At 39.6% G+C, this 13,219-nt stretch overlaps 1 protein-coding gene across 6 annotated transcripts in view; it reads left to right on the top strand.

The window, feature by feature from the left end:
* CTBP1 (C-terminal binding protein 1) overlaps positions 1-12,526 on the top strand; it is a 182,988-nt gene extending 170,462 nt beyond the window's left edge. For 5 of the 6 annotated variants that reach the window (XM_036381727.2, XM_054514567.1, XM_036381733.2 and 2 more), the window contains exons 7-9: positions 1,402-1,529; positions 4,738-4,855; positions 11,055-12,526. In XM_036381727.2, coding sequence (XP_036237620.1) covers positions 1,402-1,529; positions 4,738-4,855; positions 11,055-11,241 — 433 coding nt within the window. In that variant the 3' untranslated portion in view covers positions 11,242-12,526. The remainder of the gene's footprint in view (positions 1-1,401; positions 1,530-4,737; positions 4,856-11,054) is intronic. The other variant, XM_036381728.2, reaches the window with a different exon arrangement.
* Positions 12,527-13,219: the final 693 nt, after the last annotated feature.

Genomic DNA, 13,219 nt, shown 5'->3' on the forward strand with positions numbered 1-13,219 from the left:
TATGTCCTTGAGGCTTGAGAACAGACTGCTGTGGCTTGGTCCTTGCATGTGACAAGACTTTTTCAGGCTGGGCAGGGAAAATTGTTATTTTTAACTGGAACAATCCACATAAGTTTTTGAAGAAGAACAGATTCAGGGCAGGTTGCAAAGACTGGAGAGAGGACAGTATCTCTCATTCCAGCTTGAGGGGGAAATAAAACCTTTGAAAAAATAGAATTAATATCATTTTAGTCAGAATTTTTATATCTGCTGAGGCATGATGCCACATCACAAATAGTTAATTTTATTTATGCATACCCTGGATTCATTTACTCCTAAAGGTAGTCATTGCAATGCAGTAGTGCTGTGCAAAGCCAGAGTGTAGCAGCTCAGGGGACTTGCAGCTCCATACATTTTTCCCAGTTGCTGTCTGGGATCTGCACAAGCAGCCCACTACACCTCTGGGGAGCCCCATTTCCTGCATGGAGATGCCATGTGCAGAGATTCAGCTGCAGGATTACAGCCACAGTTTCCTTTGGCTTCAGTGCTGCATGTCTATCTGATTGCAGCATGCTCTCTTTATTCAAGAGTTTTGCCAGATATTTTGATGTTTATTGAACTACAGATGAAATCTATCATTTTATGAGTTATGACCAACCTTGAAAGCACGCTTTTGTCTTAAAAATTTGCTCTCCTGTTACAGTTGACTGCAAGATTATTAAAACTAGAAATGAGTAGGGAGGAGCAAGTTTCCATTATTTTCAGTTTCTCTACTTTGTATCTGTGATAACACTTTTACACAGATTCATTGCTTTCCCTAAAAAACAATCTGTAAATTTCCTTCTTTTTGTGGAGTTTCTATAAAGGAATGGGAAAGAAAAGATAGTTAAAAATAAAAGAAAAAACCCTGAATTATCCAAAAGGCATTGAGACTGCTGATGGACACACTTCTGATTTAGAAATAATTGTAAGATTTTTTTCTTTCAATGATTAGATGTCATACTGACAGGAAGATAAGAGCTTTGTTAGTTAATGCAATAGAAGTAAAATTGTGATGACCTAGACAAATGGAATGACATCCTAAATTAATTTGGGTTTTCCTTTATGCATTTCTGCCCCAGAACTGGAGTGGCAGTGACTGTAGTTACAGTAAGTGCATTGGACAGAAGCTAATGTTGCTGCTATACTTAAGTTCCACCCTTTGAGTCTATAAAAAGTGATTGTTGCTTATTTATACCCTAAATAGTACATTAAATTAACATAATTAAAAAGAAACTCAATAAAGAATGGAAATGCAATTCTTTTGTGCTGTAGAAATTAATCTGTGTATGTACAAATCCATCTGGATTGCCCACCTTGCTTTTCCCCTTGCCCCCCCCAATATTTTTTTGTCATTTGATCTTGTTTTAAATTTTCATTTAGCTTTAGTCAGGGCCCCTTGAAGGATGCACCAAACCTGATCTGTACCCCACATGCAGCCTGGTACAGTGAACAAGCCTCCATTGAGATGCGGGAGGAAGCAGCACGAGAGATCCGGAGGGCGATCACAGGTACTGACTCACATTGCTGTTCTTATTAGCTCCTTCAGTGTGTAGTTCTTGTTAAGAAACCTATTTCTCCAGGCTTGAAAGATGCCTAAAAGCAGCAGCCTTGGGTTTTGTTTCTAGTGAGTGGAACTCAGGAATCAGCAAATGCTCACTAAGTCTGTTCTCAGAATTGGAACAAGTAATTTTGGAGGTCCTTTGCAATTACAAAGGGAAGGCAGGTATTGCAGAATTTTTTCATGTAAAGCAAATGTATTTGTATGTGAAAAGTCATCTGCTTTTTTCTTTGTTGCAAATAACTATTACCCATTGATGGATTTGCAAGTCCTCCTGGTATTGCTGGTATCTTCCTTAGCTTTTCCTAGAGTCTCCTTTATACTTGTCATGAGCAGTTCTCTACGTAAAGTTTTCAGTATTTTGTTGGGAGGTTCTATTTTAGATGTTCCCCTCTTCAAAGCCTTGCTAAAGAAGTCTGGCATTTTAAAGGGCAGAGTGTCTTTGTTATATAACTGCCATGTAATTGTAAACTGCTCACATAAGAGAAAACAGCTACGTCTCAAACATGCACTGCTAATAAATAAAATGAGAGGACTGAGCCATTTGGCATGGGTTTGAATCCCTTGTAGCCTAAAATAAAAGGAAGGATTTTCATACTGGAAAATGATTCATTAAGCACTAATGTTTTCCCTTTAGTTGGACTTTGCTGTGTCCCCCTTGGCAATAGTGTCTGAATGCTCTGCAGACATGCAGGGCCATCTGTGTCACCTTGAGAGTAGTTCAGTGCCAACACATTGCTCTGTTACACAAAAAGCACTGGCAGTAGCCTTCCCTCTGCCTTGTGCCTAGAGAGGCCAGGCAATTTAGTTTCATTTATAGCCTGTGCAGAAAGAAGATTCTCTTCTGGATGCTAATTAAAGACACCTCTTAAACTCCTGAGCTGAATTGTCCTTTACTGGATGATTCCACTCTGTTTTAGAGGTGACCTGAGGAGCCTGACCATCCTTTTCCTGGAATTGGTGCTTGTGGCTGTACTCCAGATCTCCAGTGGTACATTAGTTTGTTTGTCAGGGTGTTCAGTAACTGTTGCCTGCTCCCCGATAGCTCTGGGAGAGATTGCACAAACCAGCATCTGATACCTGCATGAGGGAGGACTGATGTGCAAATCAGCATTAATTAGGCTATTGTCTGAAAGTAAAGAAGAGCCAGCTATCCAGAGCTAGTTTTATGTTAAATTTGTGCAGTAGCCCAAGCATATGTCCCTAGGAAGGCAGACCCACAGTTCCTTCAAGTGTGTGATGGTGCTCTCAGCGATCTAGATCATTGATTTGTATCGAAGCTGTCAGCACTTCAGTGTTTGCATATGGTTTTTAGTAAGATCAAACTGAGACCAGCATTAAGGAGGTGAGAATGACATTGAATTGCAGTGAAACAAATGTAGGAAAGATACAGGAAATGTGGGATAAAGCTGGATATGTGAAATCCATAGGGGAGCACAAAGAGAGGGCATAGAGAGGGAGAATAATTGGAAAAAGGTGTGAAATGTAGGAATGAAGGCTGTGACTACCATCTGACAATAAAAATGTTAAGTGTTTCTGCTGTTACTTAAAAGTCAATGATGTTGTGATGTGTAAAACAGAAATAATCAGCAAGAGATTAAATACCTTGAAATATATTTATAAACTCAGAAGCATTCCCAGTATGAAGAAGGAGGACCACTGGAATGGATATAAGAGATAGGCAAGCATGGCAAGTGAAAAGATCATTAGAAGTTTAAAATAAAAAAAAATACTACTAGGTTTTGAGGGGAGACTAGTAGAACATGCCTACAGAGGTTAGCAAAATGAAGAATGAGGTGGGCAAAGAGGAAGACAGGATTAGAAGAAGATACTGTTTAAATTTGTGGACAGTTCTGGCAGAAGTTTAGGTGGATGTATATTACAGCTACATTTTGAAGATGATTTCTAGGTGGTTCACCTGTAATGGGGCATGTAGCTCACCTTGTTCAGTCCTGAGCTAAAAGCCCTTTCAGGTTGTGCACAGGAGACGTGACAGGTTCAGGGACATCAGCTGAAGTCATGGAGTAACCCTATTTGATGGTATCCATTCCACAAAAAGCAGTTCTGTGAAAAGGCTTTTTTACAGCCCCATTGTGGCCAGGCTGGTGGATAGAAAGAGCAGGCAGAGATAGTGAAGTCCTTAATCAGATTTCCAGTAGGAGCTGGAGACAGAAGGCCGAGTTCTTTAATGATGGAGCATGGTCTGTTTTTGAAAGGGTTTCTGGAGTACCATTGCCAGCAGTGGCAGGGGTGGACTCATAATTACCTCTTTCTGCCCCTCTGTGCAAATGCACTCTAAGATTGAACTTCAGTGAAGACACATTAAAACAGATGTCAGAAAAAACACATGCTCCAATTGATCTCTCTCCATTTAAAATAGGTGGAAACTTTACTATTGCTATGAAAAAAATCTGTGTTGGATCTGCTCATGTCATTTGTAGCAGGGCTGAAGACAGTCACAGGCTTGTCCAGTGCTGAATTGAGGATTCAGGTTGACAGATTTTCCAGTCTTAAAGCTTCCTTAACCTCTGTACTTCAGAGGTTAAGGAAGGGTTTTGAAGAAGTGAAGAAAGGAAATTCTGGTGTATTTTCATTTTATGTAGGAATGAAAGGCATGGCTGAGGATTAATGCATTGCAGTAAATAAAAGTGAAGAGCAATTTAGGTAAAGAAGGGAAAGTTGAGGAGGACAGGGAATAAGTGTTGGTCATATTCAGGTTTATGATACAATTCCATTCAGAATTCTATATTTTTCATTAGGTGTTTTTAGTTGCTGTTACAGATGGAAGGAAAAGGAGGAAAGTGATGTTAAGGATAGAAAGCAGGGAGCTAGATTACTGAATTTGATTGGTAGCTCTGCTTTATATCCTAATTACAGCTTCTTGGAAAGATAACTTACTGATTTTGGTTCTCCTGAGACCCTGTATACAACAGATAAAGAGAGACAGGAAAATCAAAATTAAGCAGAGCATTTCAGCCATTATTACCCATGTCCCAGGCAAAAGGCTACAGCAATGATCAGAAACAAGCTCTTAGTGCCATTTTATGTATTGATTTAAATACACAAATATTTGTAAGTATTTTTAACATAGACATACTAAGAGTATAAGGCACACAATTTTAATACATTTTTATTTCCTCTTTCTTGCTTCATCTTAGGTCGTATTCCAGACAGTCTGAAAAACTGTGTTAACAAAGATCACTTGACTGCAGCTACACATTGGGCCAGTATGGACCCTGGAGTTGTTCATCCAGAGCTTAATGGTGCTGCATACAGGTAAGTGTGCTGAAGAGGTAGAAGAAACACCTCCATAATTCAGTGTAGGTATTCAAGAATAGATAAAAGACCTTCCTATTAATGATTGAACATCATTAATAGGAGTGCTTTTGCATGACACACCAGCTATATTTGTTTTGTAATTGTTGTGTGCAGAAGAATAAACCTGTTTTGCTAGTTGATATCAGTCATGCTGTGTCTGACTATAAATCCTCTTACAGTATTTTTTTGGTTAGTATATGAGCAATATGCATTTGTTTGTATGTTCAAGTAAAACAATTCTGGTCTTCTCCAGTGTTGCAGTGGAAGTGTTGTGGTTTTTTGCTGAAGGTAATGATGCAGCTGTAGGTTACAGAAAGACTGTCACTAATAAACTTGCATTGTTTTGTGGCCTCCAGACACAAGAGAGAACAAGTAACTCAGTATTGAAAACAGTGCAACAGCCTGTGGTGATTATGAAAATATGTTTAAAATAGCTTTTTCTAAATTATATGTTTAATTTTTAAGCAGAAGCATTTGAGAGACTTGATCTATGTATTCTCAGTCAACTGTGAAAGCAGGTCTTAATAATTAATAGAAAGGGGCAATTTTTTACATCTAATATGCACATTCCTTAGTTACTTTGTTTGCTCCAGAGTCATTCTCTGTCCCTTTACCCCTAGCAGCTATTCTAGTAGCCAGCTTCAGACAACTTTTATTTATGAAAAACACCTGCAGTTTTTGTATTTTCCAGTATGATATTTACACATAAGTAGGATGAAAGTGGCAGAAAGCTCCAAATGCCAGATTCCCTCAATGCCTTGAGGAAAGGAGCAGTGCAGTCCTCTCACTATTTTGTCATAGCTCATTATCCTAATCCTCATCTTTCCACTGTCCTTCCTCAGGCATCTCCTTTACCTTTGTTATTGTTTAGGAGGACTCCCCATACTTTTAGTGGAGGGGGGATTCCTAATTTTGTTATCCTGTCCCAGTGACTTGGAACAATCTCATCAGAAAGGGATGGAGGGGTGTCAGGGATGAGTGTCACCATCCTCTGTCACATCAGGAGCCATAAGTGCAGCAAGGGAAAAGAATGACTTGGATTTGGTGATCACATCACTTGATGTTTATTTCTGGCAGTATGCCCATAGCCCTAAATATCTAAGAAGGGTGTTTTTATTTGCTTAAGTGAGAAGCTCAAGCCCACATGTTCTCCTCCACACAGCATCTGGTTTCATGGACTTCATTTTGGAGTAGTGAGGACATGGCTGAATGTAATTGGGGCTTAAAGGCAGGTGTTGCTGGACAGGAGGTAATAACTCCAACCCTGTCATGGCAGTTAAGAACAGGGGTCCATGCCCAAATAAAATGCAGCTTTTTGTTCTCATTTTGGGGGTCACAAGTCCAGCAGAAGCAGGCTTTGCAGCCTGCTTAGGAAATTAATTTTAACTTAGGAATGTTTGAGGGAGTTAATGATTTACAAGGTAAAGACCATATGTATCCAATTTAAGCAGGATAAACACAGAACTGAGTGGCTTTTTAAGACATTGTTTCAGTCAATTTTTTTGATAAAGAAAATTTATTGTAAAATTCTGATTCCATTATTTTCAAATGCAAAATAAAAGTAATTTTAGGAATTTTGTGGCATGAGTTAATAGTTATACAATAAATGTTAAAAGCTTTTTGGAGGGGTAATAGAATGGTGTTTGAATGTGGATAAAGGCAGTTACTACTGTGTGAAGTGTAAAATATGCATCACTTGAAGCCCAGGTTTTATGAAGAAATTGGTTTCAGTAACAGTGTTTGCTGGTGCTTAATTCCTACCTGGATTAAGTACAGCATTTGAACTGATTGTTCAAACCAAGTTTTTTCATCTTTTCTTTGCAATCCAAGATGATACTGAGCTAAGTGAGTTCTGGAGTCTTTCACAGACACTACAATGTTTCAGATGTGCTAATAACTGTATCATATTCATGTAATTGCATTGGAAGATAAGACCTAGGATAATAATTGATATGTTAAAAAATGCAGATATCTCTTCTGGCTGTTTTATTTTGGGTATATAATTCACTTGTGTTTTGATGTAGGACAGAAATCTCAAATTATCAGATATTATCCCAAGCTAAGAACACTGAGCATTAGTCAGCAGATTGTAATCTAGATCATCTGAATATCATCATATTCTGGGGAAAACAAAACCATTTACTGTGTGAAATATAAGACACTCTATCAACACTAAAGGTCATGCAAACAGGACCTATCCCATGAGTAAAGATCAACAATACTCCTGAGAAGGAATTATTTGTAGTGGTCTTGGTGAAGCAGCATAACATACCCTGATCTTGTGTTATCACTGTGTATTTGTTACTGAGCTGTGAAATAACCCCCTGCCACTTCCTGTGTCAGAGCAGACAGGTCTTAGGCACAGTGAAATTCAACAGCCAGGAACAGTGGTTGTACCATTTATAGACATTTCCACACATCTTCCTGCCTCCTAACAGGTGGAGGATAAGGCTGGATATGGCTCTGAGCAGCCTGGTCCATTGGAGGGTGTCCCTGCCCATGGCAGGGAGTTGGAACAAGTTGATCTTTAAGGTCCCTTTCATCACAAACCATTCCATGATTCTGTGAATACCTAAGTACTGAAGTTACTCTGTGAATAACTAACTACATGGATGAGCATGGCTGGATGTTGGTAATTCAGGAGTTATTTCATGCTGAGGTGCTTCACTGGTGATTTTCAGATTCGGTGCATGATAACAGAGTGCACTTAAAAATTGCAACTCTTCTAGGACAGACTCAGTTACTTTAACAGAGCTGGCTATAGTGAATTCAAGGTGCTTCTGCAGTTTAAAAGATAGATGAGAGTAAAGTAGAAATTGAAGTTGCCCATCTGTTGTAATTAAGAGGGCTAGTGTGTTTTTTCTCCTAAATTAAGACTGCATAGGGGAAGGGGATGGAAGAGTATGAATTAATTAAGAGGTATAACTGATTGCTCACTTCTGCTATCACAAAAATTTAGTTCAGTGGACATACTACTTGGAAATCATTTCAACTCACTGCTGCCAGAGGAGGAACATGAAGGGGGAACTTCATGAAGTGCTGGAGAGGATGTATTTGCTGGTTAAGAATAGAAAAAATGGAAAGACTGGAAAAGCAATAAACAACAGAAAAAGGGAAAGTTATATAGAATACATATGCTCATGGATAGAGGCTGGAATTTATGTGCCCTTTCAGAGACAGGATTTGAGCAACACTGATGATTAAAAAGGGCCAAAAATTTCCTAAAGAGGATTGCAAAGCAGGGTTAGGAGTTGTCAAGTACAGTGCAGTTTCTATGGAACAGGATGGTATCTGTATATTGGCTGCTGCCACTGTGTGGCTTTAGGACAAGAAAAACAATTATAGGGCCTCTGGATGTTGCTAAAAGTCTGTAGGAAACCTGTACCTGAGGTGAGGTGCTGGCAGGTAGGATCCTGGTGATTATGACTTGGTGTCCATGGGAATGTCCTTACATTCAGAAAGAATATTTGGAGTCAGAGTAGAATTACAGATGTGCAGTTTGAAATGTTTAATGTGCTCATAAGGTAACTCTTAGTGCTCCTGATCCAGCACTGTCCATTTTCACAAGGGGAGGCTCTGGCTTTTCTTCCTGAGGAAAACACAGTTGCAGAAGTTGCTCTCTCCTTGACTTTTTTCCAGCTTTGGTGTGTTGATACTGAGGGAATATGTTGTTAGAAAGTAGAGATTGTGTGTTGAGAACAGCTGCAGTGTTGGACTTTTAAATGGAAATTTGTGTCATGTTGTGTGTCTTGCAAAGCACCTAGAATAACAGAAAAGCTGTTTTAAAATTAAATTTAGGTAAAACAATACTGTCTGACAGTTTTCATAGGCACTGAAGCAAATTTGATTAATAAGATTCAAATGGAGTTACTGAAACAAGCAACTAATTCCATTAGCAACTGCAAATTAATTCCAAGGAACCTCTGTGGAGAGGGAATTAGCATAGGAAGCCCTGTAAATATGTGTACAATTGGGAGCAAAGTTATCTGGCCTGCAGGTGGTGTGATCAGTCACAGCCTCGTTACCCATCTCAGATTGTAGTCAGTGTTGGGGTGTGTAGGAGTCTGTGCCAGGATGACCAGAGCAGTGTGTGGTGTCCCTGCTGTCCCTGTGCCATGTCAGTCCTGCTAAACCCCTCTGGCTCTGTGTTTCCAAAAGTGGTTCCCATGATGTTTCTGTGGTGGGAGCAAGAAAACAACTCAGAGTGCTTGCATCCAGCTTTTTTCTCCTGTGTCTTGCCTAAGTTCTGCACTAATTTTCTGCCAGTTTGAGGGAACTTGGGATGAGCAGCATGAACACATATTACCATGGAAAAGATGCAGAAATGGGGTGAAATTCCCAGGTGCATTGAGCTGTGATGGGTAGAAAATCAACAGCAGAATAATGTACTTGAAAAAAGCTTGACAAGTGCCTCTTGTCCCACATAGTTCTGGGTAAATACTTGGGTAGCAAAAGCTGCAGTAAGTGGTGGTTTTTTGTCTTGAGGCTTTCAAATGGATAATGCTCTCACCAGGATGCTTGGGTGGGCAGAGTACAAGCAGGGGAGAATGAGGGAAATGAGGGATGAGTGTGCAACTTTATGATGAGGACAGGAGGCAAAGGGTCAGTGCTAAGTGGCCAGTGTGACATAACTTGGAAATAGGTATTGAGGTATTTGACTAAAAACACCCACATATTTTTATTAAATCCATGTATAGCTGTTTCTATACAGCACTGTGAAGTACCAGTGTTCATCAATTACATCTGAAGTTTGTGATTGGAGCAGTAGATTTGCAAGATTTTTTTAGCCTGATAACATCAGAGCCATCATAAAATCAAGCTGAATCAGAGGGTGATTCTTTTGTTGAATGCATAAAATATTTAGGCCTCAGTGTTTGTCCAGCTAGAGGAAGAAATCTTTAAGACCATCCATAAATTTTGTGTTTGCATTTCTCTTTCTTGCAGTCTGCCTAAAGCACTTGTCCTTGTGTAAGTGGCACTTGTTCTCCTTCAAACAAGTGCAGTGGCAAGTTTGCTGCTGAAAAGGTTACTCAGGTGCAATAGTTTGTCATCTTATTATTGTGTGGGTGTCATGGCTTTTTGGGGGAGCTGTCAGGAAGCTAAGACTGCAAAAATAGTGTAAACAAATACTTTTTCAAACCACAGCAATGAAAATATAAAATTCCTACATGAGAATGAAAGAGGGAAAAAAGGAAAAGTTGTAGAGAACATATTGCACAGACCTAGCTGGGTTTACTTCTTGTTGAGGTTATCCTTTGAGAGGAGCAAAACTTGAAGGTGGTTTCTTTTGCTGTGCTGTTACTCCTGCTATTAAATCTGAAGAAACAATCTGGCAAACGTTCATGTCTCATTTGGTTAAAATACAGCATCCCTTGCTTTATGTAGCAGCATCTGTATGTGGCATCTCACCTGGAGATGAGAGCAGTTAGAGAGATCTCTAACTGGTCTAAAAGCAAAAGAAGCATCTCTGTAGCTTTAGAAGAGGAGGAGGGTGGGTGTGCAAACCCAGAGCACCAGGAATATTTCTCTGTCTGCTCTGGGGTGCCCTGACCCCCAGGGCAGCACTGACTTTCACCCTCATCCATGGAGAAAGTTTCCCAGACTTCAAGATAGACTGGAACCCACAAAAGTGTGAAATAGATTACAGAGAGTAGTGTAGGTGTATCACTTGGGGAGAAATTTAGGTTTTGGGATTTTTAGTATGTTGTGATGTTGTGGATGGAAGCAAGATGGAGGGCACAGGGTGTCATCCTGGGTTTCTTCTTCATGCTTCTTCTTCCTTCTTCTTCATGGGTTTGGGTGGCATTTTGTAATTGGGCAGAAGAGTCTGCATTCTGGGCTCTTTGGGATCAGTTATGGGTTAAAAGGAAAAATAATCCAGGTGTCCTTTCTTAATTGGATAGTTTAGCCTTAAAAGACCTTCTAACAAGAGATCGTTGGCCATTTTGTGCCTTCTAAGGAAAGGCTGCTGAACTCAGAGCAGTGAGACTGTTTTACTGATCAGAAATAACAAACACTTGAGTCTCAACATGAACTACCATCTCCAGTGCCTTCAATCCAGACCCGGAGAAACCAACAACTGGTAGAGCCACAGGTGGCTGGCTCTCTGCTCAGCCAGCTCCTGGTTTTAATGTCTGCTTTGCTTTTCTCCTCCCAGCAGGTATCCCCCGGGCGTGGTCAGCGTGGCTTCCACTGGCATACCTGCAGCAGTAGAAGGAATAGTCCCCAACCCCATGTCTCTATCACACGGGCTCCCTGCTGTAGCCCACCCGCCCCACGCTCCTTCCCCCGGCCAAACTGTCAAACCAGAAGCTGATAGAGACCACCCGAGCGACCAATTGTAGCCAACAACAGCATTCCCAACATCGGAGACTTCAGCCACAGCGTGGAAAACAACTCAAAACAAAACAAAACCCTGGATTTTGATGAAAGGCAAAACCATGAACTTACAGGAGGAGACGATTATTGGTTTAGAAACTGGTCCAATATACAGTATAAAAGGAAAAGGTGGGAGACAAAAAGAAGATTTGGAAACATTTTTTTCCTCCGTATAAATTGTAGTTTGTCCCTGTCCAGTGGACTGATTCACTGTTTCTGTGTCCTATGGGTTCTTTGTTAAGCAAGAGAAGTTAGTAGTTAATTATATCATGAATGTACTTGTCTGTGTACAGTTTCTAGAACATTAAAAAGGGTTTGTTTGCTTAGCTGTCAACAAGGAAAAACATAAGGGAGGCATTCAGCAAACCAGTTTTGAGATTAAAAATTCTTTCTTTTATATTTTCAAACATGCCCAAAAATGAGGCAGTTGGCAAACTTCTCAGGACAATGAATTTTTCCCATTTTTCTTTCTACGCCACACAGTGCATTGTTTTTTCTACCTGCTTGTCTTATTTTTTAGAATAATTTAGTAAACAAAAGAAAAACAGTTTCTCCTAATTTTGGCATGAATTCCCTTATTTCAAAATGAAGACAACCTTGCAAAGAGATTTTGAGGAAAACAAAAAGGTTTTGTATAAACGAGCATTGTGCTTTTTGTCACCAGTTAAAGTATATATTATTGGTGGTATCTGGAAAAGGCACTAGACTACTGAAAAGTAGCAGCATTTCATTGCCTACATTGATTCCTTCCTGGTAATGTGGTAGGCTAGCAATATTTTTGGTTAAAATCATGTTTGTGACTGTAACCATTTGTATGAATTATTTTAAAGAAATAAAAATCCCAGACAAATATCATATGTGTAAAAATTTTTATTTCTAGTAACTGTTTATTCAACTTTTATTAGGTTTCTTAGCTGTAATTTTTAAACAGATGCTGTCAAGTATTTCATTTCTAGCTTTACTTTGCTCTCTGTTGTTTGTAATACTGTCTTGGAAGCTTGAAAAATAAAAAAAAAATAATTCTTTCCATACCATTTTTCCCTTTACATTTCGTAAATGTTGATCTTTTTTCCTGTGTTTCTAATGGAGTTTGAAATTAAGATGGATTTTGATTTGTACACCGGCATCATCAGCTACAATGTGGTAACAGCATTTATGCCACCACTCTGGGCAGAGCAGAGGAGGTACAACAGCAACACAACAACAGCAGTAATAATAATAATAATAAATGTCTTTTGCCGAAGTCCAACACCAGAAGTGTCCATTGTTTTATTTGTTTCTCTGATGATGGAAGGCTGCAGCAGGATCTAATTGTATTTGCTTTATTGAAGGAGTTTGTTTCTTTGAGCACAGGCAGAAGCGTGTTCCAGGCAGGTTAGATTCCAGCTGGATGCTGTTCAAACCTTTCCTGTGCTCCTGGGTAAGGCATCCTTCATCTCTAAAAATTGTTTAAAGAATCAAAAGTTTAGCTGCTTCAGGAGGGAAATCCATGGTGGGTAAAACTGAACCTGGGCATGACCTTCATTGGTGGTCTGTTGTCTCTTTTCACTATTAGTCTGAACAGAGCATCCACCTAAACTTGGTGAGCTGGTTTTATGGGATCTGTGGAAAGTTTTGGCTCCCCTTCCTGCAGGTCTGCAGAGCAGCCTCCACCTCAGTTCAGGAAAGGGTAAGAGTCTGTAAATCAAAAAACTGAAATTTGTGGGTCTCTATGCAGGGAGCACAATATACAGTGAAATTTTATCTATGGAAGAGAGAAAGTTTTTTGCCTTGAATATTTAGAGCTAAAAATGTCATCTATTATAACTTATTTGATGGTTAAACTGTTTCTGTTCCCTCTGTGAAACAAAACAGAAAACAGCCCTAAAGCTGCAAGTTATCCCAGCAAAGACACTTCTAAGAGCTTTGAGGCCAAAAAACTTGCAAAAAACCAAATGCAATCTC

This window comes from Molothrus ater, chromosome 4 (genome assembly GCF_012460135.2).
Source record: "Molothrus ater isolate BHLD 08-10-18 breed brown headed cowbird chromosome 4, BPBGC_Mater_1.1, whole genome shotgun sequence".
In the NCBI taxonomy this organism is placed as follows: Eukaryota; Metazoa; Chordata; class Aves; order Passeriformes; family Icteridae; genus Molothrus; species Molothrus ater.